This window comes from Exophiala bonariae (genome assembly GCF_035927105.1).
Source record: "Exophiala bonariae strain CCFEE 5792 chromosome Unknown scaffold_24, whole genome shotgun sequence".
NCBI classification, from domain to species: Eukaryota; Fungi; Ascomycota; class Eurotiomycetes; order Chaetothyriales; family Herpotrichiellaceae; genus Exophiala; species Exophiala bonariae.
This window is the reverse complement of record NW_027042499.1, coordinates 66,006-91,853: the sequence shown is the minus strand read 5'-3', so window position 1 is coordinate 91,853 and position 25,848 is coordinate 66,006. Positions and strand designations below refer to the sequence as shown.

The 25,848-nt window shown below is 50.9% G+C and overlaps 13 protein-coding genes across 13 annotated transcripts; 9 read left to right on the top strand and 4 right to left on the bottom strand.

Annotated features, from left to right (window-relative positions):
* Nucleotides 1-397: 397 nt before the first annotated feature.
* On the bottom strand, nucleotides 398-1,937 carry LTR84_006322 (uncharacterized protein; the record flags this gene model as incomplete). Its single annotated transcript, XM_064849883.1, has 2 exons — nucleotides 398-583; nucleotides 642-1,937. 2 exons carry the CDS (start codon nucleotides 1,935-1,937, stop codon nucleotides 398-400), a joined length of 1,482 nt encoding a protein of 493 aa, XP_064703184.1.
* Nucleotides 1,938-2,883: 946 nt separating this feature from the next.
* Nucleotides 2,884-4,543, top strand: LTR84_006321 (uncharacterized protein; the record flags this gene model as incomplete). Its single annotated transcript, XM_064849882.1, has 4 exons — nucleotides 2,884-3,148; nucleotides 3,206-3,250; nucleotides 3,395-3,706; nucleotides 3,771-4,543. The coding sequence occupies 4 exons, from the start codon at nucleotides 2,884-2,886 to the stop codon at nucleotides 4,541-4,543; spliced, it is 1,395 nt and encodes a 464-aa protein (XP_064703183.1).
* Nucleotides 4,544-5,059: 516 nt separating this feature from the next.
* On the top strand, nucleotides 5,060-5,581 carry LTR84_006320 (uncharacterized protein; the record flags this gene model as incomplete). The annotated part of the gene is made up of 1 exon (XM_064849881.1): nucleotides 5,060-5,581. The coding sequence occupies one exon, from the start codon at nucleotides 5,060-5,062 to the stop codon at nucleotides 5,579-5,581; it is 522 nt and encodes a 173-aa protein (XP_064703182.1).
* Nucleotides 5,582-6,583: 1,002 nt separating this feature from the next.
* Nucleotides 6,584-8,419, bottom strand: LTR84_006319 (uncharacterized protein; the record flags this gene model as incomplete). The annotated part of the gene is made up of 3 exons (XM_064849880.1): nucleotides 6,584-6,678; nucleotides 6,735-8,223; nucleotides 8,282-8,419. 3 exons carry the CDS (start codon nucleotides 8,417-8,419, stop codon nucleotides 6,584-6,586), a joined length of 1,722 nt encoding a protein of 573 aa, XP_064703181.1.
* A 660-nt stretch (nucleotides 8,420-9,079) lies between these two features.
* Nucleotides 9,080-11,192, top strand: LTR84_006318 (uncharacterized protein; the record flags this gene model as incomplete). The annotated part of the gene is made up of 6 exons (XM_064849879.1): nucleotides 9,080-9,269; nucleotides 9,335-9,359; nucleotides 9,407-9,732; nucleotides 9,792-9,858; nucleotides 9,909-10,140; nucleotides 10,194-11,192. 6 exons carry the CDS (start codon nucleotides 9,080-9,082, stop codon nucleotides 11,190-11,192), a joined length of 1,839 nt encoding a protein of 612 aa, XP_064703180.1.
* A 496-nt stretch (nucleotides 11,193-11,688) lies between these two features.
* Nucleotides 11,689-13,115, bottom strand: LTR84_006317 (uncharacterized protein; the record flags this gene model as incomplete). The annotated part of the gene is made up of 4 exons (XM_064849878.1): nucleotides 11,689-11,975; nucleotides 12,029-12,487; nucleotides 12,544-12,878; nucleotides 12,961-13,115. 4 exons carry the CDS (start codon nucleotides 13,113-13,115, stop codon nucleotides 11,689-11,691), a joined length of 1,236 nt encoding a protein of 411 aa, XP_064703179.1.
* Nucleotides 13,116-13,968: 853 nt separating this feature from the next.
* Nucleotides 13,969-14,890, top strand: LTR84_006316 (uncharacterized protein; the record flags this gene model as incomplete). Its single annotated transcript, XM_064849877.1, has 3 exons — nucleotides 13,969-14,007; nucleotides 14,080-14,548; nucleotides 14,688-14,890. The coding sequence occupies 3 exons, from the start codon at nucleotides 13,969-13,971 to the stop codon at nucleotides 14,888-14,890; spliced, it is 711 nt and encodes a 236-aa protein (XP_064703178.1).
* Nucleotides 14,891-16,170: 1,280 nt separating this feature from the next.
* Nucleotides 16,171-16,997, top strand: LTR84_006315 (uncharacterized protein; the record flags this gene model as incomplete). Its single annotated transcript, XM_064849876.1, has 2 exons — nucleotides 16,171-16,198; nucleotides 16,285-16,997. The coding sequence occupies 2 exons, from the start codon at nucleotides 16,171-16,173 to the stop codon at nucleotides 16,995-16,997; spliced, it is 741 nt and encodes a 246-aa protein (XP_064703177.1).
* A 1,305-nt stretch (nucleotides 16,998-18,302) lies between these two features.
* LTR84_006314 (uncharacterized protein) lies at nucleotides 18,303-20,193 on the top strand (the record flags this gene model as incomplete). Its single annotated transcript, XM_064849875.1, has 2 exons — nucleotides 18,303-18,513; nucleotides 18,566-20,193. The coding sequence occupies 2 exons, from the start codon at nucleotides 18,303-18,305 to the stop codon at nucleotides 20,191-20,193; spliced, it is 1,839 nt and encodes a 612-aa protein (XP_064703176.1).
* Nucleotides 20,194-20,843: 650 nt separating this feature from the next.
* On the top strand, nucleotides 20,844-21,629 carry LTR84_006313 (uncharacterized protein; the record flags this gene model as incomplete). The annotated part of the gene is made up of 1 exon (XM_064849874.1): nucleotides 20,844-21,629. One exon carries the CDS (start codon nucleotides 20,844-20,846, stop codon nucleotides 21,627-21,629), a length of 786 nt encoding a protein of 261 aa, XP_064703175.1.
* Nucleotides 21,630-22,157: 528 nt separating this feature from the next.
* On the top strand, nucleotides 22,158-23,210 carry LTR84_006312 (uncharacterized protein; the record flags this gene model as incomplete). Its single annotated transcript, XM_064849873.1, has 1 exon — nucleotides 22,158-23,210. The coding sequence occupies one exon, from the start codon at nucleotides 22,158-22,160 to the stop codon at nucleotides 23,208-23,210; it is 1,053 nt and encodes a 350-aa protein (XP_064703174.1).
* Nucleotides 23,211-23,348: 138 nt separating this feature from the next.
* LTR84_006311 (uncharacterized protein) lies at nucleotides 23,349-24,648 on the bottom strand (the record flags this gene model as incomplete). The annotated part of the gene is made up of 2 exons (XM_064849872.1): nucleotides 23,349-24,279; nucleotides 24,389-24,648. The coding sequence occupies 2 exons, from the start codon at nucleotides 24,646-24,648 to the stop codon at nucleotides 23,349-23,351; spliced, it is 1,191 nt and encodes a 396-aa protein (XP_064703173.1).
* A 622-nt stretch (nucleotides 24,649-25,270) lies between these two features.
* LTR84_006310 (uncharacterized protein) lies at nucleotides 25,271-25,714 on the top strand (the record flags this gene model as incomplete). Its single annotated transcript, XM_064849871.1, has 1 exon — nucleotides 25,271-25,714. The coding sequence occupies one exon, from the start codon at nucleotides 25,271-25,273 to the stop codon at nucleotides 25,712-25,714; it is 444 nt and encodes a 147-aa protein (XP_064703172.1).
* Nucleotides 25,715-25,848: the final 134 nt, after the last annotated feature.

Here is a 25,848-nt window from a genome sequence, read left to right as displayed (position 1 = left end):
CGTGTTTTCGACAAACCCTCTGAGGTATGGTTTGAGTGTCTGTAGTGATCATATGCCTGCATTGACGAAATCTGGATTGAATTCCTTGTTATGCAACTCAATGTCTTCGAAGGTATCAGCGATGCACCTGAGTTCAAATCCGTATTTATGCAGGGGAGCTGTCATGCCAGTTGAGCTGCTAGCCAAGACTCTAGGATCTTTCCTGTCATTCTCGTCATGGAACATAGAGTAGCTAGTCTCAATAGTCCGTTTGAAAGTTATACTTATACCACAGATAATCCACTCAAAAGGGTGGGCATTTCCCAGCATTTAACAGTACATCTCCCTCTACTATTTTCCGACTCCTGCGGGTCGTGAGAAATACAGATATACATCTAGATGTGTGTATCAGATGGAATTAGCCGGCAGACTTATTAGATTCAGGGGATTCCTTCTGAGACAGTAAAGTCACTCCTGGCGGCATCGGGGATATTGACAGGGATTGTGAGTTAAAGGGGCCACTCTTGTCGTGATACCAAGCCATCTCACACTCCGGTGCGTCGGCGGTGAAGGTCAAGTCGAAGTTCACAGTCCGTCGAATTAGCTGGCGAGGGCTGTCAGGTTTTTCGTCACATGATAAGCGATTGGGACATTGTGCTTACTTGAACAAGTGCATGGGAGACGGCAGCGTCACCGTCAAACTCCGATCCCACAAGAGGATATTGGAAAGTGGTGTAGGCTTTTGCATCGGGTTGTTTCCTCTTTAAGGTCAGCACGATGGTCGAATCGTCAGAGATGTCAGCGCCCAGAATGACCACCCGGCTCCCGTGGGGAATATCCTCGCATGTTATGACTTCGCTTAAACCCTGCCCCTCGATGCTTGAGATTTGCTTGACTATTGTGGCCAGTCTGCGACCCTCCCATGCGCAATTGTGTAAGGCGGTGATGGCTTGGTGACGCAGCGCGGGATCTCGACAGCGGGTGGCGGCGAAAAAGAACGATGGGACCAGGTCATAAACGGATGGGGAGGTCATCTGACCGGCTGTAAGCAAGATGTATTCGAAGTTGGGCAGATATTTGTCGAAGAGTGATTCGTCGTCAAACGGGACGCAGCGTGACATGACGGTCAAGCAGCGATGGATGACATCCAGGTATTTGATGATCTCCTGGTAATGAGAAACTTCGTCCCCCATCCGCTGCAGCAGACCATCCCAATCCGTGGCCCACGTGTTCAGGCTGGATGTCACAATGGGAACAACATGAAACCTGGTGGACGGCGGGGAGCAGTATGGTTGAGCTTGCAAGCATTGAGGGATCAGGCATTTGAGGTCATGTAGGGCTTCACCTATGGATTTGAATCCTGCTTTCACAGGGTGTCTTCGAGTCTTGTGGTCGAGCACCTTGGGTGTTCCTGGGGACAAGTTTTCCGCTGCCCGTCGATGCTGAGAGTAAGGGCGGCACTGTCCGGGATAAGGGGCGAGGCTGGAAAAGATGGGTACAACCTGCTGGACAGTCGGGCGGCAGAATCTTAAGGTACCGGGTCTGTAGGCGTTGAGGATCTTCTGCCCAGCGATGATATGTTGCACGGCTGCGTAAGGATTGTTCCTCATCTCATCGCAGATAATGAGGAGAAGAGCACCGATGAGGAGGATTTCTACACTCACATCTGAGCGATGGAGGAGGGTGAGGCCTTGAACATAGTGTCGAGCAAAAGATACATTGTCAAAGGGGACGGAATGCTTAGTGCGGTCGTGATAGTCCAGACAGGCGATGGCGAGGACGAGATGGTGAACACTCTGTTCAGCATGGCTTGCCTGTGCCACCAGTTGATTCCAGAAACGCTGGCTATCATAGTTGGCCAATGAAGGGCATGAGATCTGGTAAAAGTACTGCAATTTGAATCCAATATCGCCATCCCCTCCGGAGGAGTTGAGTAAAGTACCAGAATCGAGGTCCATGTCATGATTGACAGCGACCAAGTAAATAGCTGGAGTTCTGCTCCTGCGGATAACATAACCCGCGCATATTCGACCAGCCAAGTCACATGTCTGGCAATTCGGTCGCCTTTCGTCGCATTTGACCTTGCGTTGTCTAGAGCATATAAGGTGTCAGCTATTTTAGCCCTCAGTGCGTAGTACAGGATGCCAGATGATATCATCGATTCTGAACACGCGGGGTGTGAGATACCTGCAAGTCGTGCAGCCCATTCGACTACGCTTCTTCATTGGGTGCTGATGATGGACTGTCGGCCTAGGACTGACTGAAGAACGACTGAGGGATTTGATCATGGACTCCATTGACGTCGTACTGACACATGGCAACGGAGCGTGGAGCTGATCGAATTCGGGTCCTTACATAAGGTATCCGTATGTGGATTGCCTGAAGTGTTGAATACACCATGTGCCATCCAGCTTAGTTTGGAGATTCACTGACTGTCTGGTCACGAGGTACCAGGTAGGTTGAATTGGTCCCGTGGTGCCGATGCTGCTCACGGCTCCGCACTCCGCCATTTTTATGCCAAGCCTCGGATCAGGTGGATACCCACCTAGTATAGGAGGTACCCTGTTTACCGGAGCACGGCATCCGCCAGGAGAAGTTCTCATACTTGAGTTAACAAGCTCGGGTAGATCACAATCAGGAAGACCCAAGTATTACTCCGTAGGTACCTTCGGAGAGACAACCTTTTCATTTTTGGACTAGGACCCCGGTTCCGGCTTGGGGTAGCTAAGTCGCCCAGGCTTCGCCGCTCGGGCGAATCGGTCATGGTCGCAGAGCGAGTTATCAGACTACCAGAGCTCGTACAACAGATCAAGGGCAAATATCGTTGTACCATGAAAGCCACTCTCACCCATCTCAAATGCACAACTATTCTTCGCACCTAGGAACCCAAAATCACGACTCATCATGTCTTCCACCATTCTTCTCAAAGGTGGCACCATCTTGACGCACAATGAGGATGGGAAAGTCGTTTCCAAGGTGGCAGATCTTTTGATTCAAGACTCCATCATCCAAGACATAGCAGAGGGGCTTTCCATCACCGGCGGCACCACAATCGACTGTGCGGGAAAGATTGTGTCACCAGGATTCATCGACACCCATCATCATACATGGCAGACCCAGTTACGTGGGGTCCACGCCAACGATACTCTTTTGGACTACTTCCATGCGGGTACGTCAATCAGAAACAAGCTCTATGGCCACAGAATTCTGAGTTGATCGTCGATAGGAAATTTCATGAGCACTTTTTATACTTCTGATGACGCTTTCTGGGGTCAGTTGGGAGGCTGCCTGGAGATGATCGATGGTGGAACCACAACCGTGGTTGACCATGCGACAATCACGCTCTCACCCCAGCACCGTAAGGCGCTATAATATCTCTTCTGGGTCGTCTGACTCGTCGCTAACTATTCTTCAGCCGATGAAGCCATCAAAGCAACCATTGCTTCCGGCATCCGATCCATTTTTGCTTATACGCCAACCACGCGAGTTGCAACATGGAAACCGGAGTTCCAACTCGACCATAACTCTCTAGCTCCTTGGGTCATGGAAACGTGGGACCGCTTGGCCGCGTCGAACCCCTTCGGTCCCAATGGACGAGTGCAACTGGGCTTCGCCTTTGACGGCATGTATCTTCCAGACAAGCTTCTGCAAGATCTCTTTGGCAAGGTGCGGGCTCAAGGATCACACTTGATCACCACCCACGCGGTGAACTGCTCCATGTTCAACAGTAAGTGCCATCGAAGGGATAAATGGGGAGGGGGCTAGACGGCCAGCTGACCGTGTGCAACCAGCTCATACCATCGCAAAATTATCGAGCTGTGACCTTTTGGGGCCTGACATTCTTCTTTCGCATGCCAACAATATGAGCTCTGAGGAGTTGAACTTACTGAGGAAGGTAGGCGCGCACATCTCGGCCACTCCATCCACCGAGCTTCAGATGGGACATGGAGACCCTGTCTGCATGGATGCACTGGACTGCTCGTCGCTTGGGGTCGATTGTCATTCGGCATGTTCATCCTTCATGCCCACTCAGATGATGCTTGCATTGCAGACAGGACGGGCTGAGAGACATCGCAAATTCCATGGCGCAGGCAAGTGGCCCAACAGTATCGGCCACAAAGTCGAGGACGCCTTCAACCTGGGGACGATCCTCGGAGCTAAAGCGATAGGCTTGGACAAACAAATTGGTAGTCTCCAAAAGGGTAAAAAGGCCGACATTGTTATCTTCGAAGGCACCACCTCTAACATGGTGGCGGTCAGCGAACGTGATCCTGTCGCCGCGATCGTCTTGCACAGTTCGGTGAGAGACGTCAGTACTGTGATTGTGGACGGCGTCGTCCGCAAACGGGATGGTCAACTGCTGAAAGTAAATGTCCCTCAAAACATTGGTCCAGACGCGGAAGCTGGGCCAAGTTACTCATGGAGTGACATAGCTAGAGAGATCACGAAGGGTATGCGTGTTTTGGAAGACTCGAAATCACACTCTTACGATCCAGAAGTTGCGAGAGAAGGTATCATTGCGGCTTTTCACATGGATCGAAGCTCAGCTGCAGATCACGTATAATAAAATCCGGTCGTAATTGAGATCAACTGGTGACTTGACGAAACCGCAAATGATAGAAAGTCAGCCCTGCCTCTTGTTACTTGACCATAGCGTCTTTCCACATTAAGGACACATTTGGTTTGCGCTAATGTTTCTCCGTTCCACTTCCTCTTCCATCTTTTCATGATGGATAGTTGGTGACCGACGCCGTCCTCTCTACGCCTGAGAAATACTCGGTCCCGATGATCGTCCAATTTCCCACACAACAGGTGTCCTTCCTAGTGTGTATAGCCTCTTTTCCCTCTCGACAGCCCAGCTCCGTAATTGCCGAAGATCTCAACCCAGCCACGAACCCTTCAGTCTGGGGTACTCATATACTCGGCTCCAACGGACTGAACATGAGGTACCTCCCCCATGACAAAACGACCTTCATTCTCCATCCGGCCCCGTTGAACTCATAAAAGCTCGATTCCGTCATTCTCCAGATTACAATTTTACTACCACACAACAATCTTGGTATCAAAAGCTCGAGTAACCATGAAGTTCCTACTCTTACTCGTCACTGCGGCCTCGGCAGTCGCGGCCTGGCCATTCCACTACAGATCAAACTGCCTGACCGACGACAAAGCGAGCGCCATCATCGACACCTTCACCCAAGCGCTGCGCACTCCCAAAGACAGCTTCGACACATACGTCAGCCTCGTGCAGTCCATCGCCAACCCCGACTACTCAGAGCACAGCGACAGCGTCAATTTCTTCAGCGGCGCACCCATTGGCTCGGTGACCGTGAGCAGCTTCGACGACCTGGTGACAAGCCATCGCGCACAGGGCGGTCCCGCGTATTTTCAAATCGACACCCTCAACATCTGGCACTCGTGCGACGTCATCACATGGAGGTACAGGGCCATCCAGACGGAGGGGACGAAACCCGTCACGAGCATCATGGCGCTGACCCTGGGCAAGAATGGTAAGATCGATGCCATCTTCTTCGAGTTCAACAATGCCATCTCGGCTGAAAACTTTGGCTATACCATCACGCCGCCAGCAGTCAGTGGCTGAAGTGGGAGCCAGTACTCTCCTTCTAGTTAGTGATGATTTGAATTGCTCACGATGAATGGAGGCAAGTTTATTTGTTCGCCTGAAGCTTTCCGTTTGGGAACAAAAGGGCTGGAGGGGCTATTTTTGGTACGGTTCCGACTAGACCTTCGCATCCTCGGTTCATAGTCAATTCCATAAACCACAATACAAGGAATCGTTGAATTGGGTACTCTGGATCGTACAATATAGACTCAAAGTCACAGTACTTGAACGCACATAGGTACCTAGGTACAAAAAGAGCATTGTACAATTTCGTACGGAAAAGTCATCAGGCCGAACCGCGAAGAGCGAGAACTGAAATTTGAGTTCAATGACTCCACAGAGGCCGCGAAACTCAAATTGGTGGGTGGGGCAATTCAGCGTTCGGATAGAGATCGCTAGCTGCATATGCGGAGTTTTGGTCCAGCTGTGACAAAAGTCCGGGGCGGACCTCTAATGAGTGAATTTTGGATTCGTGGTGCGGAGATATGTGTACAGTATAGTGAAACCTGGGAATTTGATCGGACCCGAGGTCCAGCTTGGTCGCGAGTCCTTGTCGTCGATTGTAAGGAATCGACTTGTGCTAACTCTTGTTCGGATCTAGCTATCCACACACTAAAAATAGGTATAAAGATAACCCCATTGTTCTTTTGACGAAATAACGCTATTATTCGTTTTTTACCTAGTTACAAGCACTTAGGTAGTGTATGCAGTACGGCGACCCTATAACCAACTTTTCATGAAAATTTATTGGCTGCCCTAATTAAAAAAGTTGGTATTTCCTAGTTTATTATACTTTGTAGAATGCAGAGGTGGGCGTAATAGTACGCGTCGAGATTGAGATCAGCATTTCAGTCTATGCGAGATACGTACTCTATCAATGAGATCACGTAGCCGAATTGTCACGGTGTATCGCTGGTCAACTAGACGGCTTTCTCAACATGTAGAACCCTCTGCTCGAATCCTGCGAATCGCCCACCATTCTTACACGTTGACCTTGACTTCTCGAGGGGCTTTGTCCATGGGAGCATCGATAGTGGCGCTGAATTCGGACTTGGGGTCGATAAGAAAATAGGATGCTATGCGAACATGATCAGCGATAGTTCGATATGTGAAACAAGCGCGAACGACTTACCAGTCAGACCACAGACGGAGGCAACCAGAGCGGCGATCCACACATATCGGAAAGCGAATGAGAAAGCTTGGTTGATCGCTAGACTCGCGGCACTCTGGATCTCAGGAGTGAGGCCGGGAACCTGCTGCAATAGCTGTGGGCTATGCGACAACGAGGCTCCGATGAGTTCTCCTAGGTATTGCAAGTTAAAACCGAGAGGTGCAACTGCCTGGATGATCTGAGGTGCAAGCTCCTTATGCAGCACACCATTGAAGATAGCGAAGTAGCTCGACAGGCCCACTGTGCCACCAAGACTTCGCGTCGTGATCATAAGCGCGGTCGATGCTGAGATCAACTCTGGAGGAATAGAAAGCTGTGCGACTACCACTAGGGCATTGAGAGCGGTGCCCAGTCCGATGCCGACGAATGGGGCAAATCCGATCATACTGTTGAGCTTGGATGGGTTCAGACTTGCCATCAATCCACCGAAGAGGCAAAAGGAGAAGAATGCCACCATAGTCGGTAGGCGAACAGTCCGTGACCAGGAGCAGTACGTGCCTGCGACCCACGCGGCGACAATCAAAGCAAACCAGGCTACTGAATAGTATAATCCTGCACGGAAGGAGCTCTTGTTGTACACCAAGACCACTTCTGCGGCATAATAAGAGTTGGAGGAGAAAAATACCATGCCCTCGGTGAAGATGCAGAGCTGTGCTACGGCGAAATTTCGACCTCGAGAGAATAATTGGTGGTGCACAAGACCATCCTTTCTGAATCTCCATTCATAGACGCCGAATAACCCCAGGACGAAAGCACCGATTAGCAGTGGAGCCAGCACTTCGGCACTCGTCCAGGAGGATTGACCGGCGGAGGATGTCAGGCCGTAGCACAGCAGAACTGAGCCAACCACGAGCAAGACATAGCCGACAAAATCTAGACGATCCAATTTCTGTCGGAGCGTCAAGTCTACCTGGAGATCTCGTTTGGGTGGGTTATATAATAAGGCGAAGGCGAGAGTGGCCAAGCCATATATGGCGGCCGCAATGTAGAAGTAGATGCGAAATCCAAAGGGATCACTGGACGTCAGAGCTCCGGCGGCCAGTAGGCCACCAACGCCTCCGAGACCGGCGGCGGTGTTGATAGCGGCCTGTGCGATCGGACGATGTCTGCGAGGAATGATCTCGGATGCCACGGCGTGGATGACGGGCTGCGAGGCGTGCGCGAAACCCGAAATGACTTGTCCTCCAATCGCCATTCCAATAGTGTTGGACCTTGATAGAACGAGAGTGCCTACACAGCCAGCACAGTTGAGAACGACAACGAGCCATTTGCGACCCCAGAGATCAGCGCCCTGGCAAACGCATGGACCCAGGGCCGTGAGTATGATGGTCAACGACGAGGTCAACCAGGTGCCCAGGTCAGCACCTCCGATTGCTCCCGTGATCGTGTTGGTGAGAAATCCTGTGCCGACTATGTGGAAAACCTGGGCAAAGTATGCGCCAACGACAGCCTGCGATGGTCAGTTCATGTTCTTTGGTCGCAAAAGGATGACTCGTAGTGCAACATACAGTCATCAAGATGATACGCGCCGCTCGACTTCGTGGAGCACCGTAGGTCGGTTCACGATCGACAGTCTCCAATGCTGAGGCAGCCTCGTCTACTTTTTCGACCTCGGCGGCGTGCTGACTGGATTCTACCTTCATCATGGTTGCAAATTTGCCTTGAGATTTCGGTTGGAATGTTCAATGGATGTAGCAAGGCTCAACGTGAGCATGCACAGATTATATCCGTAGACACTGTATCGCGATAGCATAATACCCTGGCCTTGTGAATCTACCCCGTCCCCATTCACTATTGATACTACGGAAGTTGGAGTCACCACTTGACTCTCGCCAGGGTCTCGGATCCGAGCTTTGCAATCGAGGAATGGTTGACCAGGTCACTTGGGTGTGTATCTGGCGCTGGAGATGCACATGAAGTTCTTAACTCATGGGACCATTCCATGGGCGGAGAACACGAGGCCCCACGCGGGTCTCTGGGGTAGATTGAATGCCAGAGAATGTTGGCGTTCCGGCATGGAGAATCCAGGGGAACGATCTGAAAAGACTGTTGAACCGAATATCGCTGGCTGAAGATGCTAAGATGGAGATCCAACCCCGTGGGTCTGGGCGTATCTGCACAATTCGCCACTCGGGTATCCACCGCGATCCGGCCTACGGCCAAAGATGTGGCCGGGACGGATGTACGATGGTGTATCATTTATGGCCGGGTCATTGTGGGCGCGTCGAAACACTTAATAAGATGCCGTTGAGGGTTTCCCCAGACGAATCAGTGAACACCATTGACTCAATTTGAGACTTGCCGTCATGCCGTTGGAAATCAAGACTCTTCATGCTGTTGACGCGGAAAGTTTTGACTACATTTTCGAAAGAGATGTAGACATTCCTTTGCGGACGGCGAAGCCCAATATTGCCAATGATCCTCTTCTTGTTAGAGCGAACGTCTATCGACCTAAAGCAGAAGGGAAATACCCCGTTATTTGCACATATGGACCCTGTAGGTGTTCACCAAATTGCCAGAGAATTTCAAGCCTTCAATGAAGAAATACTGACACAAAACAGACGGTAAAGACATCCATTATGAAGTGTATGTTCTATTTCGTATTAATGATAGACGTGCTGACGTTCTGTGAGTTTCCATTCCGCGTCCTTCGGAGACGTTAATCCAAAGCACAAGTCTGCTCACTCGGCCTGGGAGACCCCTGACCCGGGGTTCTGGACTGCCAACGGCTATGTGGTAGTCAGAGCCGACGAACGTGGTGCGGGCAACAGTCCCGGCAAGCTCGATTCTATGAGCCAGGCCACTGGTGACGGATTCTTTGATGTCGTGGAGTGGGCCGCGGAACAACCTTGGAGCTCTGGAAAGGTTGGCTTGCTTGGTATCAGCTACTATGCTGGAACACAATGGCGAGTTGCCGCGAGGAAGCCAAAAGGACTGGCGGCGATCATTCCATGGGAAGGTTTGTGATTCTTAAGGGATGGAAAACATTGCAACTCGCTTGCTGACATGAACGATCAGGAATGAGCGACTACTACCGTGATCGCGTGAGACAGGGTGGTATTCTATCCAATCGTTTCATCAAATGGTGAGTCTAGTTGAAATATCTTTGATCCTGTACGCTCACAACGCTCGCAGGTGGTACGAGAGGCAAGTCGGTAGCAACCAGTACGGTCTGGGTGGCCGCACCGAGCGTAACTGGGGTACAGAAAGTCTTGAAGGTGTGCTTAATGAAGATGAGTTGAAAGCCAACCGGGCAGACCAGGCTGAAGACACGGCCAAGTGGAAGTTTCGCGATGAAGACTACTATCTCAGCAAGGACTTTGATCTTGCCGATATCGAGATCCCTGTCCTGAGCGCTGCGAATTGGGTACTTCATTCTAGTCTGTGATAGATGAGACTCCCGAATGCTGACATTTCTAGGGTGGAATTCACTTACACCTAAGAGGTAATGTCCTTGGCTACATGGGCGTATCGTCCAAGTTCAAGTATCTTCGCTTCTTAACCGGGCGACACGACATTCCATTTTACTACGACGAGGAGGTGGCAGAACAAAAGTCCTTCCTCGATGCTTTCCTTAAAGGCCAAGACGACCGCGGCTGGAGCGTGCCAGGCAAGGTACCTCCGGTGAGCTTATGTCTTCGCAAAGGCAATCCAGGCTACAATGATGCTGCGGCTGAACTTCGTGCGTTCCCCAGGCGCGCAGAACTCGAGTGGCCGATTGCAAGGACCAACAAACAGAAATACCACCTCAGTGCTGAAAAGACTCTGACGATAGCGGCTTCTGACATCGGCCAAGGAACGCTGTCCTACACGGCTCTGAAAGGCAATATCGTCTTTAAGACTGCGTCATTCACAGAGGAGACTGAGATTACAGGCCACCCAGTGCTGCGATTGAGCGTCAGCCTTAGAGAGCTAGACGGCTCGACACCCTCGGAGCTAGATATCTTTGTCACGCTGCGTCATTACGACACCAACGGACAAGAAAGTGAGTCTAGACCCAGGCTAAAATCCATTGACTTAGTATTGACCAAAATCTCAGTTTTTTACACGGGCGCCGTCGGTGATCCTTGTCCGGTGGTTCGAGGTTGGTTGCGACTATCGCTCCGTAAATTGAGCCAAGTTGAGAGCACTTTGAGCAAAATCATTCCTGTTCGGGACTACCTCTCTACAGACGTGCAGCCAGTCGAGGTCGGTAAAGTCTACACAGAAGATATCGAGCTTTGGCCCACAAATGTTGTCGTATTACCAGGAGAGACGCTTGCTTTGGAGATTTCAAGCGGCGATTCCGAAGGGGTCAGCCTGTTTGAACACAATCATCCAGATGACAGAAACGAGGCACGGTTGAAGGGACTCAATGACATCCACATTGGGCCAGACTTTGAGAATTATCTCGAGTTACCTATCATACCGCCCGAGTGAGGATTGTGGCTGGACGTTGAGATGGAGACTCAGCAAGATAGGTAGGGGTAATCGCAGGTATTAAAGGTACTAGAATATATTCTCCGAGCTTTCAATCACGGATTCACAACATGGCCCGGTGATCACGTCGGGTCCATAAGTGAAGATGGCGAAGGAAATTTCCGACACTTGCGATTTCAACTGACTTCGGAGCAGGAATACCTAATTCCTGGCCCGCACTGTTGCTCAGTTCATGTATGATTTTATTGATCGTCTATATAAAAAATAGTCACGAGGCGTCGTTATTCGACGTGATTTTTTGCGTTAACCACACTCAATTCCGATGCTGTTCCCCATACCTGGGTTGCGATCAGCATTCCATTCCATGGTCACTAAGATGCTCTTTTGGGCAATTGAGTCATACCGTAAGAACCATGTTTCGATTGCGTAAAGAAGCATATCTATCGGTAGACTATGCATTCAGTACTATTCACACAATCATATATTCATGTGCGATTCAGTCTTTGACAACGCGCTTGAACCCTTGATCGCCGGCTTGTTTCTTAATACGAGCGGTCAACCAGCTATTGTCACCGTTATGCCTCTTGTCTGCCTCGTCGGACTCTTTGACGTGGTCTTCAGCTGCCGCTCGAGATTTCAAAACGCCTCCAGATCCACGGATCAGCATTTCACTCTCGTAGCGCTTAAGAAGCTCAGGGATCGTCTCTCCATTCTTTCTCTCGGCCAAATATTGACCTAGACTCAGGCCGTCCTTCATGGCAAAATTTGCACCCTCTCCACGAACTTCATATAACATGTCAGTGATATGACTCCATACGAAGAAGGAGATAACTCACACGGGGACATAGGATGGATGCCGTCTCCCAAGAGTGTCACCCTTCCAGTTGGAAGGGGAATGGGTAGCATGTCCCAGAAGGTCAGGGACGGAACAACTACTCCAGACGGTGGCGTCGCCCTGAGAGTTTCTGTCAACAGAGGAAAGAAGTCCTTAGTCTTTTCCCGTGCGTATTCCATCAACTCTTCTGGAGAGGCTGTGGCTGTCCAATAAGGCTCATTCTGGGTCTCCTTATCGTACCATGAAAGACGCCAGTAAAAGGACGCGGTTTCTTCGTCCTTGGAGAAATGGCGGAATCCAACAAAGAGTCGATGGTTTGGAGAGTGGGCGAGAAAGAATGAACGTCCGAGCTCGAGTTGCTTCGTGTACTTTTCCTTTGGAAGTTCGACGAGGGAGGTGATATTTCCCAGCGGAATGATTCGAGGCTTAAGCCCGGAGCCTACCATGAGCTGGTCACGAACTAAGACCGTTGGGTTAGAAAAGTCCAGCAACGAGGCGCAACGACGGGATGCTTACCCTTGCTGTTGACTCCATCAGCACCGACTAACAGACTACCTTTGGCGGACGTGCCATCTTCAAAGTAGGCAGTAACGCCATCAGAGTCTTCGGTATATCGGATGAAGTGCTTGTTCCACTGAATGTCCAGTTTGTGCATCAGCCAAAGGCGGACCTTGCTTCGGTCACTACGTAGAAACGGCTTCTCCTTGCTATGCGACAAGCGCATTTGTTCCTCACCTGTGAAGGCGTTGAAATAGGCAAACTCTGCCTCCATTCCGTGCTCGTAACCAAGACTGACATGGTCAAATGAAGGCATGTCGTCCGGAGTTTGCCCCAATAGATCTTCCAAGATCCTGTACAGCGCGGTCAGTTACTCTGGCGACAATCTCGACACTTGCCATCGTGCCAGATCAGCACGATCGGGAGGAAAGCTACCAATGTAAAGAGAGTGCCCAGCCCTGGTTACGCGAATCCCAGGCTAGATCTCTCTCAAAAATCTCATAGGCAATACCATGTTTTCGCAGTGCCTGTGCTAGGGCCAAACCACCTAAGCCGCCCCCAATAATCAATACTTTGAAGTCGTCAGACATCGTTGCTTTGCTAGATGGTCGAAGTCTTCTTTGCCTCGCGCAAATTTGCACAAGCGGAGGTTGGAGTGCAACACACCAGAACCTAATACTTCGGGATGCCAACTGAGGACATCACTTGAAACGCAATCGCCACCCCAAGAAGACCTATAGGCAAAATGCCGAACTCAAGGTTACGGCTCTCGCGCTTCGCATCTTACGACTACCGCATTTCATCGCCCATCTATGTCTTCCGGAGTCTTGGTAACAAATCCCCCGGTGGAATTCATAGCGGTCGTACATCGAAGCCGTGTGATGGAATCTTGGCGAACCTCAACGGATACTTACTTACTTTGTGCTCCACTCTCAGGCCTTTCAAAGGGTCCGACCAGACACGGACTTACGCACACTAGAATCTCAACGGACATTTTCAGAACTTGATTCCGACTTACCTAACCTGTTAATCCTATACGTGTCGAGGGGGACGACCCTCCGCGTGTTTACTCCCGGAATACCCCATCGTAAGCCATTGTGTGATCATTACACCACGGCTGCTCGCGGACCATTCTATGTCCGAGGCTTTCCCCAGTGTGATTAATGGGTGTCACACGATTCTGGCTATTTCCTATCGGAATGGCTGGACCGCATTTTCTACAATGAGCCACCCTCTGGTTCACCCCGTGGTCTCCCCCTCCGCAAGTTGTATGATCAATATTGGACTTAATAGCGGACTTGTGCCCGATCTATTGGTTGATTTGGGGAACAAGTTACGAATAAACTGCCAAGTGTAAGATCAGCCTTTGCTAATTGTAGCTGGTAAATCACACCAATTCTGTTATCCTAGGTATTGAACATTCGCGAACGCTCGTGAGCAATTATGGAGAACATATTTTCTGGAAGGACTTTTGCGGTCACGGTACGTCTCTCTACTCTAGGCTGTCGCGAGAAAAGAGCCTCTTCACTGACTATGAGACCCCTGTGACAACAGGGTGGCTTTGCGGGCATTGGACTAGCTGTGGTGCAAAGCTTGATACGACTGGGAGCCAAAGTCCACGCCATCGACATCGCTCCAAGCGCTCCAGCCGAACTCGAAAATCACTCCAGCGTATTTTGCACGCCCAATGGCAATGTTTCCGACATAGCTGTCTGCAAAGCCTTTGTCGACAGCATTCCCGGAGATATTCATGGGCTGGTCAACTGTGCTGGAGTGTCTCCATTCGAGGACAAGCTTGCTTCCTACGACTTATATCGACAAATCATGGAAATAAACGTCACTGGTACGTGGGCCATGGCCACTGAGGTGATACGCCGCATGCTTGAGCAAGAGCAGCTTCAATGCGCGGCAGGGTGTGGCATATTCACCACGGCGGAGAAGTCACTCGGTCAAGGTTCGATCATCAACGTCTCGAGCGGTGGAGGCTTCAGAGGCATACCGACCAAGGCAGTCTATTGCGCCAGTAAGCATGCAGTGATAGGTCTGGTGAGAACTTGGGCTCGAGACATGCCATCCATTCGATTCAATGCCGTTTGTCCAGGTCAGGATTGTCCGAGTCGCCCGACATGAGAGTGCTCGATCTGCTGACATGATTCTCACAGGCATGACCAACACAACTCTACTAAACAATGTTGCTCAAGGAGAGGAAGCTCGTGAAAAGTTCATCAACACGGCCAAGGGTAGGATCCCTATGGGCAGGTTGGCGGAGCCGACAGACATTGCCGATTGTATAGTTTTCCTCCTCTCTGACGCCGCGAGCTTTATAACCGGTCAGGTATTACCAGTCAATGGTGGAACTGACTGAACGATGGATAGCTTCATCTTCGAAAGACCAAGGCGTGGCAGGTGTGTTTGAATGAAAAGAGCATGATACCACGATTTCGGATACTATCAAGCTTGCCCTGGGGTGCCTACGTCAGGGTAGCATACTTTGACATTGGTAACAGTGTATTTAAGACCAGATGTGTAGTCCGTGGCTCTCTGTCTAGGCATTTCATAATGGTTGAGAGTAGAAGTCAGCCCGACATTCGGCCGGTCCGATTTTGTTGGCTCATCAGCAGTGAATATAGGTTCTTGACATGGGCGAAAACGTCTCTAGCCGGTCTTCGCGAGCTTGTATCGTGCAATGTTAAAACACACTTTTAACTTTCCCAGTGAAGTATCGCGGACAGACAACGTCTCTGGATGACGCGATGCTCCAATCACCAACGTTTAATTGGTCTAGAAGAAGCCATATCGACATCGGTCTGACTATCAGCGACGTCACAATTTCTTTGACGCAGAAATCCCGAAAGACCACCAATGGGGAATGGAAGTTGTCTTCTCCATGCCGTCGGGCCCGAAGGCTTTCTGGGGTCCGACGAAGTGTCGGAAAACCTGACCGTTGAGCGAGGATAGGCATTCCTCTTAGAGTTCAGCTTAACGGAGAGGTTTTCATTTCGGCACCTGGGGTATGCAATCGGTTACTTTGCACTCCGACTTCATTGAGGGTTCATCAACGACCCCGGGTGGAACCGATGATCGTGGTCAAAGTCAGGTTTGAGTTTCGCGTATAGATCGCTAGCTGCATATTCGGAAATAGCTAATCGGCGATCCTTGTACGGGCATGGACGTCCGAACGCGTTGGCGTGAATGGGGCCCACCGTCAAACCCCACCCAAGTACCTTGTACGACATTTTCCCCAAGAGCATGGTCCTGAACATCGTCATGTCGCCTTCTTGATCTATCGACCTCCCAAATCAGCAACGGGACAGCCTTTGCGCAGGAGAGGTGGCCAGGGTACTCCGTTGTTATCAGCTCCCCATTGATGCTTGAGACATGTCGATGTAGGAGGCCAGGAGAGTGACGTAGTCCCACCCTTGGTGTTGAATGTAGGGGTTCAAACCCCACCATTTTGACATGATCGATCCTACTGATCTCTAGAACTGTCCAAACATAGTGAACAGGGTCAGACCGGGAAGTGCCACGTGGCGCAAGGCTTTGAAGACCTAGTATAAGGCAACAATTATCCTCGAGACAGCCACCGAGGTGGTATCTGATCAAAATTCGAGTACAATCAGCCTAATTCCATAAAACATTATTATCATGCCACCACGCGTCGCACTTGTCACAGGTACGTGATTCTGATCTCACAGGCCGCCAACCACGGGTTCTGGAATTCTGGAAGTACGATCACTGATTGATATGTCACTTCCACAGGAGCCAACTCCGGCATCGGTTTCGCCATTTCCAAAGCCCTCACAGCTGTCAAAGATGAATTCACGGTCATCATGACTGGCCGAACGCTGGCCAAGGTCGAAAGTGCGCGCAAGGAGATCGAGGTCGGTGATTTGGCCGTTGCACAGCTCGACACCACCGATGAGCTGTCCATTGCGAACTGTGTATCATTTGTGCAGGAAGAGTTTGGCAGATTGGATGTTCTCATCAACAACGCTGGCGTCGCTCCAGAGGGCCCAGATCTAGGCAATATCTATCGGACCACACTCACCACCAATGTCATTGGCCCGGCCTTGGTCTCGGCCGCCTTTCGACCACTGTTGCTGAAGTCGTCCAATCCTTACTCCGTCTACATCAGCAGTATGACAGGTTCGCTCGGTCTGATCTCGGATCCAAAATCCTACATGCGCATCACCGGAGCTGGCTCGCCTGCATATCGCGCGAGCAAGGCCGCATTGAACATGGTCATCTTGCACGAGCAGCTCGAAGTGGCCTCGACGAATTTGAAGATCTTCGCATTGTGTCCGGGATTCGTGGTGTCCAATTTGCGAGGGACCAGCAAAGAAGCTCGTGAAGCGGGCGGCCGGGCGGGCGACCCCGCAGAGTCGGCATCGGCGGTGCTCTCAATCCTCCACGGCGAGCGAGATGCGGACGCTCAGAAGATGATCCACAAGGATGGTACACATCCCTGGTAAAATCAAATTCGTCGAGTCGTCCTCGTCGGCATGCTGTGGACGATATCAAGCATCGAATAGAGCTGTGTTGAGTGGTTTGATCTAGATTGAATACGGGAAGTACGAGACAGCACTAGACTTTGTAAGTTATTGACAGTCATTTAAATTCCTTAGTGGACCATACTATCTCCATCGTCAAAAGTCTTGTCTATTTGTTGCAGATTTAGCTATGTCAAAGTAAATCAACTGAAAGCCCTACCTAGAAGCACAGAAATCTCCCATCGTATTCGAATGACAGGCTGGGAATCCACACATAGCACAGTATATTTGCCGCCGCTGGAGTACAGGCACTACCTGTCGAACAGCAAATTGAGTACTCAAAGTTGAGGTTGAAAAAGCAAACATTGTTCCCTACAATGTTAGGTTTGTTCACCGAGCAAGTATCAGCTTCCTGACCAGAAAAAAACTGCAGATGTCGGACATTTGCAAATAAACTCGCATCGAGCAGCTATCTACACGCCAGAGTCACCGTCTCGATGCAATGAGGAGGACTTTTGGCCTGAGCCGCAAGCTGACTGGCGATGCAATGTTGCACACTGGCTGTGCTTCATTTATCATGGAAGGGTTGGTCTTGTGGATGCGTAGCCAGAATACGTACACTCAGCCCTAGCTGACAATTCCGAGCAGCTAGGTCAACGTAAGGGATCCGCTAGGCAACCACGACAGATTGATAGATTTTCGAGAACTCTACCAAGCCATAGAATGTGGCCGATGCAAGATTCTCCTGCGCCAGGCTCCTTACTAGAGGTTCAATCGCATGACTGTTGAGTGACAAGTAGTGTACCACTCCCGCCACTTTGCAAAGTCCGTCATCACCCACCCGCACTCAGGGATCTAGTCCTGCAAGTAGGCATGCAAAAAACTCAGACAATGCGAAATCGGTTGCGCGTTTGGTTGACGAAGGGCGAAATGCACTTTCCTCCCAAAAATTATTTCACTTCTCTAAAAAACCTCAACTGTAAGCCAGCACAGTCGCTGCACTCACCAGAAAAAGGGGGTGGCTACGGCGGATTATAGAGTCGATATAATAGTACAGTGAGGCGTAGAGCTTTTAACAACACCTAATATCTGGCGCCAGATTTGACAAAACTTGGCATCAGATTCTAGAGAGTTGCTGATCTACTTGTGCCTACCTGGTGAATCTGGAATCGAGAATCTAACAGGCAATAATCAAAGTTAAAACCTACTGCATCAGACAATAAACTTCGAAAAACACACCGGGCCTTCTAGGAATTCCTCTATGGCGCCGGGCTTGAACTACGCGCCATGAGTCTGTCAACAGAGCGAGTCATCAAATCAACACCATTAACAGAGGCTAAGTCTGAAGCGGACTACTTCAAGAATGCAGTCCTCGATGCGATTATTCCATTGAACACAACTGCACAACTCGCAGAGCTGTTACAAGATGACGAAGAGGGCCTTGACGATGCGTCCACTCGGCTTCTTCCCGTCAAGGAGCGGGACTTTCTACTTTTCGGTGAGCCATAGTTTCGAATCGCTAGGTTTTTATCTCTCACTCATCTCTAGAGCAGATGAGAAACTAAGAGCTTTGGCGGTGTTGCAACTACCATATTGTGATGAGGATTCGCTGAAAGGATATCTCTCACGCTTGAATCTGAAGATTGATGTATGGGCCTTCGATGACTCCCCTAGTGTGGATCCGAGCACACCATTAGCATCTCCAGCCAGAGAACTTGTCACCACTGTGGATGCGATTCAGAAAACGGAACCCGTTGTGCTTGCCAGTCAATCACCAGAGCTTGGCCAGATCTTAACCCTTGTATGGGCTGTAGAGATACTGCTGGCCAGGCCAAGAGCTCGAGTTTCTCATCCCGTCGTCGTCTTGAATCCATCGGCGACAGTAAGCTCTGCGACTCAGGAGGATGATGGTCAGCCTCAAGATCTTTCCCCAGGACAACCATTGGAGACCAATGTTCTCGAGCCCATGCGATTTATTCCCGGGTTGCAGAATAACCCTCCATACTTGGCTGCCTCACGGCTTCAGCGCGTACTCCCTATCCCGACGTCGCAACGACACCGCTTTCACATTGGACATGTTCCCCCGCGACGGCATAAGGCCGTACCTGCCACCATTGCTCGGTTACGATATAATAAATTTCATACGAATTCTCCGTCGCCTACCAACGTCGGTCTGTTAGACATGGAGATAATTCCATTCGTGCAAATTGAGGCGACAATCGAGCAGGTTGATCTTGCCTTGACCAATGGCGAAGTTGAACCATTAATGCCTAGTTTCCTTCCGATGCAATGCCAGTCTGGGGATTGTATAACATTCATGTACAAACTTCATCAGGCATCCAACGTTGGTTCAAATTCGGCGCTTGGCGTGATGAATCCAAACATTGATGTTCTACTTGTCAAGATCTTACTATATGTACACATCTCCGCCAAATGTCGTCCCGTGGTCATGATGGAGTGGACCACGCACGTCGACTTCACCCAGGCCCTAAATCCATCATACGGCCCACCATCACAACCAATCCAAAGGCCAAATCGACCAACCAGTCTGCCCGTTAGCAACGGCAACGGGTCCTCTGCAGCCGTGACATCGATAGTCACGAGCTTACAACCCGTATACGATACGATACCACACAGTGGGCTTTCCATCTCATTCAGCGCATCCAATGAGCCCGTCGAAATAGGTAAACCATTCACGTGGAAGATCTTGGTTGTCAACCAGTCATCCAAAATAGCACGCATAGCCATCATCCCACTCCCGCGGATCCAGAGACAAACGACACAAGCACAAAGTTTCGCCAAGCGACACGCCCCGAAATCGTCCACTGCATCCTTCCACCCAAGTGAACGCAGACACACGAAGAATGGGGAGGATGCCGACATGGGCCAGGCCATCGTGGAGGAGAACGTATTGTATGCAATGCAGCATTCTGGCGGTGTGCCACCTGAGACGGACTTGCTCGCGTTGACGGCCGAGCTGAGGATCGGGCCTCTGGCACCTGACCAGTGCTATGAGAGCGAGATTCAGATGATTGCATTTCAGGTCGGCACCCTCCAAGTCGACGTCATGCGAGTTGTTGATCTCGTCAAGGAGGCTGGAGACGGGGTCGGCGCTCCAGGTGTGGTTGCCGACATTCGAGATCTTCCAGATGTGGTTGTGGTCGAAGCCGGCCAGTAACGAAATGTCTCAATAATCATCTGCAGACGCTTGTTCGATGTATATACTATGTTTAGAAACACCCAAGACAAAGAATCACCTCACGGTCCAGTCGCCTGGTGTACATAGAACCCTAAGCGCAGCGTCATGTACATAGTGTTGCCGGCAGAGCTGCATCGAAACACCCAGGCAGCATGATAAAACACACCCGAACAGTCTTACCGTCTTCCGCGACCCACCTCCGCTCAACGGCTTACTACTCCGTACTGCTCGTTCACTCGAGAAAATCCAGCATTTCACTAAATTACTAGGACTCTTGGTACGGAGGCTATGCTGCGGATTTTGGCGGCCGAACGAAACTGGGGTACTCTGAATCCACTCTCAGCCAGTTAAATGCTCGGTGCCTAGAGGCAGCTCCAAGGCCCCGGGGCACCCTCCAATCAGCATTCAGTGGCACACTATCTAATACGGATACGATACTAAGGTAAGGCTGGACGTCAAGGGTCCTTCGCATTTACCATGACGGGGTTGATAGGGTCAAGCAATGTGGATATATAAAGTACAAAGAGAGGTGAGTGGATTTGAACACCATTCAAAGACTCTTTAGGCACATGAGATAGAGCAACATTCCACGGACCACATTCAATCAACAACACGACAAGTTTCCTACCATGACACTCAAAACCGTTGAATCCAAACATGAGATCTCCGAGAAGGAGATCCAAGTCGAGAGTCGATCGATCTCGGCCTCCATGCTCTCGGACAATTCGGCTTCCAGCACGCTTCTAGACGATACGTCCTTCCAACCGGGCCCAACCCTGTACATAGCAGCGCAAGGTATCAGAGTCTTCCGCTTCCCATTGCCATCCTCGGAGCTCGAAATTGCGATTTATCGCAATGATGGAAGTTTGGCATACACATCCACACGGGCCAAGAAGTCATCCGGCAACAGCGTGCTTCGAGATCCCAACATTGGCAACCTAGTCAGCACGACATACTTCTTCGGTCCTAGCCGTGAACCTGTCTTGAGCCTGTTACAGGCGTCTGAGAAATCCAACGAGGAAGCCAACACCATCAAGATCCAAGGGAAATGGACTTCAAGATCAACAGCATTCATCATGGGTGATGGGAAGGTCTTCGAATGGAGTTACGCCCACACCAAGGATAAACAAGGAAAGAAAGTGAACTTGGTTGTCCTGCGGGAACAAGCGCCTGATGCAAAAACGAAGGGTAGGATAGTTGCGCAGTTGGTGCGCGGCGAAGAAACCCGTACTCCTGGGACAAAAAGCTGTACTGCTGGGAATGGAGGACAGCTCGTACTGGACCAAGATGCCACAAGTGTTCTCGATGAAGCCGTCATTGTGGCGACTTGTCTAATGATGATGAAGAAGGAGATTGATCGAAGGAGGTTGATTCAGATCATGGTACTTGCTGGCGCTGCCAGTGGTGGCCCTTGAGATAGCCTCGCGAGTCTAGGTTTGGGTGATGGGCGTTGATTGTTGTCTTCATACCTGGTTCATTTATCTTTATCTAATTAGTATACCATAATATCTACTGTTCATCCGAACGGCATGTGAACTGATGAGAGACTTGAACACTTCAACGTAGTGACATGTAGCCTGAACATTGAACTCAGGGTACTCACTCGCCTATGATGGCTTCCCTCATACATGTGTTGGGAGAAATGTGACTGCTCTGGCTGTGCTACCACGACACGACTGCCGCCGCCATTCGGGTAGCTGCATCTCTGTACGTGACATGCGTGTTGCTTCATTCTGTCAAACTTGAAGCCGAGGTGGCCTTCAGAGACAAACGACTCGGACGAGGCAGTTGCAAGTCACTTACAGCGCGGCGCAGGTGACTTTCTTTCCACCATTTCTGGCTCATCACTCGAACTTCATCCATCCTCCTTCAAAGCCATCGACATCTCTTAATTGTTTCTTACTCGTACAATCTTTTTCAGTTCGATAGAATATACCATCACAATGTCTGACTACGATCCAGATATTTCCAACGGCACCTGCTACTACAAAGATGGTGGCCGCTTACCCTCTCGTTACATACCATGCGGTAACAAAGCCCTGGGCCATAAGGTCTGTTGCGAAAGTCTTGACATGTGTCTGTCCTCCAGGGCATGCTACAATGGCCAATACGGCGTCACCTACCTCGCCGGTTGTACCGATCCTGACTACCAAGATGAGTCTTGCCCGGACAAAAGCCCATACCAAGGTACGATGAGTACCACTGTCATCTTGACTTCTGTGCTAATCCATGTCATAGACCAGAGCTGGGTAGGTTTAGTCCTTTGTCATCCAACGTACAACGATGATAGCAACGAGTGGATCGCATGCGAGGATGAAGGACTCACTGTCAGCAGTCCCGCGGCCTGCTCATGCCCGAGCACCTCACGAACCGTTGCCTTTACCGATTTTACTGCTCTCAATAACATCATGTCATTACCTGCTTCCCATGGGGGATCGGTCACCTGGAAGGATTCGGCCGCATATTCCTCCGCACACACAGGTGCACCCACACCATCACAAGGAATTGAGAGCTCTGATTCAACCACAACGACCTCAACATTCAAGTCCGTCAGTTCCACGCCCACTTCTTCCTTCATTGCCACCACGACTGTTGTCCTACCCTCACAAGATGAGCCATCCACACAATCTTCCGGACCTGGTAAGGGAGCGATCATCGGTATTTCGTTTGGTGTGTTTGCCCTCATCATCATCACGATCATTATCGCATGGCTCGCTTGGAGATGCTTGCGGCGTCGAAAGAATGCCGAAAAAGAACCAGCCATTGCGTCAGCAGGTGGTGGTCCTCCATTGATAGTACCCGAGATGACGAGTCCCACGGCTTCCGAATTGCCTGCCAACGAAAGCGCCGCAATGTCGAGGATGGGGAGCTACCGGATTAACAGTGCTGAGATGGAAGGTGACTCGATATACACCATGTCTCCAACCCGACTCACAGCGGATAGTGGACTACAGCGACCAGGACATCGGAGCGCCTGTTACGAGTTGCCGGCTTGATATTTGGTACATTGAGGGGCTCATTGGGAGGTCGATCTTTGTCAGAACAATAGCCAGTTGACCACAGCGTCAAGGCTAGTGCATGGTGGGCGGTAAACTCGAATGGCGATAGTGACTGCATCCATAGCGAATCGTAATTCAAATCGGAATCTTCTTTTCTTGCCATTTTCTCCTGGATTCGAGTAGATCTCTTTGGCCATAGACTTCTCCTACCACTGTAATGACCATGTCAAGCGTCACGGCCACTAGTTGATCTCGATCCGCAGTCGATCCAACATCCACTCCAGCACTACCGTCATCATCAAATAGCAGCTCGCCCTCCTCTTCCACTTCCACTTCCACCATCTTCTCGCTCTTAGTCACCCCATCTTGACTACCACCGTCAACATCATCGGCATCGGCATCGGCATCCAACAAAGCCACATCACCCTCCACTCCACCGTCTCGTATCAGGAGATAAACAGCCCTCTGCGCAAGCAACCTCAACTCACCGACCTCCTCACTCGCCAACTCGCCCCGATCGCGACACTTGCCCAGCACGCTCCAAAGCCACGCGCCAACGCGTCTGACACGCCTGACATCCCCACCGTGCAGCAGGTGGATCAGCTTCGTGCGCAGCAGCTTGACCAGCTCGAGCACGGATGCCGCGTCCATGACGGCCAGCTGTGCGGGATGCGGGTCGTGCGTGCACACGAGCGCTTCCCAACGCGTGCGCGCTTTGCGAGAGTCTTCGGGCAGCGAGATCAGTGATGATGCCGGCAGCGACGAGATGGTCTCCAGGGGCGGTGTGCAGCGGAGGGTTTTCTGTAGGACGTGGAATTGCGATAGCAGTGCCGCATGGTAGTGTTCTTGTGCAGGTGGTAGGGCGTGCGAGGCTGGGCTGTCGTCGTCGGTCCGTTTGTCGGAGGCGCGGGTTAGCGCTGTGTAGGTGCCGTCGTGGTAGTAGCCTCCTCCGTCTTCGATGTGGTTGTGGTTTGAGGTTCCATGCTGTCTTCCGTTGGAGGCGATGTTCTGCGTCGTCGTCGCGGGAACGACGCTCAGGATCTGCGGCACGCCTTTCGCTTCGGACCTAGGCAGGAGTGGTTAGCTCAAGTTCGAGTTCTGATCACAGCTCTCTCTTTCTCTGCTAGCATATCTCAATATCTCGGGGAAGTAAAAGGAGAGCAAAAGGCACGTACCGGACCATGCGCAAATACTCGAGGCCATCTGACGCAGGCCCGTAGAACAGCTCATCGCTGTCCTTCCCAAGGCCCGGGAACGCACCCGCCTGCCCCGTGTATTCATTGAACTGCGGCTTCTCTTTGCTTTCCTCGTCGTCTGAGCTGTCGTACTCTGATGCGGTAGCGTTGTGCGCCGTCACCGCCGCCGGGTTGTGTCTCTTCGGCGCGGGTGGGGAGTCGGCTTCGGGCGACGAGGTGTTGCGCCGTTTGCGGGACATTGGTCCGTTGTGTGCTGGGCGTGGTAACTGCGATGTTATTGTTTTTCAAGTCATGGTGATGAGAGATGGTGCTCCTGCTCTTTCTTGATCTGGAGAGAGTGGTGTCAAGGAGATCTCGTGTCTTGTCCTTCGGGGTTCTCGTGGTATTCGCAGCCTGAATGCGGCCCATGGATTTATTTCGAGAATGATTGTTGATAGCATGCCGCTTTTGTAGGGGGTTTCTCGTGCGGGGAGAATTTCGAAAAGCAGCGAGGAGTTCAATTCTCTCCAATTTCATCATCAGATAATTTTGTTATTGAAACTCCTCCTTTCCTCTGCCCCGCACCCGATCCCCTCGGTCAAACCCGATGGGTGCAACACCCGACAGCAAGTCGAGTTTGTGATGCACATAAGAAGGGATAATCGTTGTTATAACTTGACGGGAGAGCATGTTGAAACTGTTTCTTGTAATCTGTAAATCCATTCCTATCATCTAATTGAATCCCGAGACAGGCTTTCTCAATTTCCCCACAAGACACTGCTCGAGCGTCACCCACGACTTGACAGCCATAATAAACACACCACATATCAGATCGCCTCATTCTACCAATACCCGGCAAACCCAAATACAAGACATTTCAGAATGGCATACAAAGGCGCGACCCCCAGCACGACATCCCTCCCGGTGTCCCCGCGCATCGTCGCGTTCTACGAGCGCTTCTACGCCGTCTCCGACAACCCGGACCTCCATGAAGAATACGCCAGATCGCTCACGCCGACGGCGACGCTGACGATGGGGACACGCACGGCCAAGGGCTACGACGAGATCCTTGCAGTGCGCAAGGCGATCTGGGCCGGGCCCATCATCAGCCGCAAGCACGTGCTCGAGAAGATCTTCCCGTTCAGCGAGAACGAGGTCATGGTCTATGGGACCGTCACGTACGGGTTGAAGAATGGCAAGGAGGTCGTCGTTGAGTGGGCCGGGAGAACGGTTTTCGAGGACCAGGGCGGTGACGATGGTTTGAAAATGAAGTTTTATCAGGTTTATCTTGATAGTGCACCTGTCGCGAATGCTGCAAAGGAATAGACCTGTGTTGGAAGGAGTGATGGATGGGGCAAAAGGAGAACTCTAGGGATCAGGGGATGAAGAGTGTACTTTTGCAAAGATGTCTCTGGGCCCCGTCTTCGACTTCGTTTGCACATACATAAACCTATCTAAGG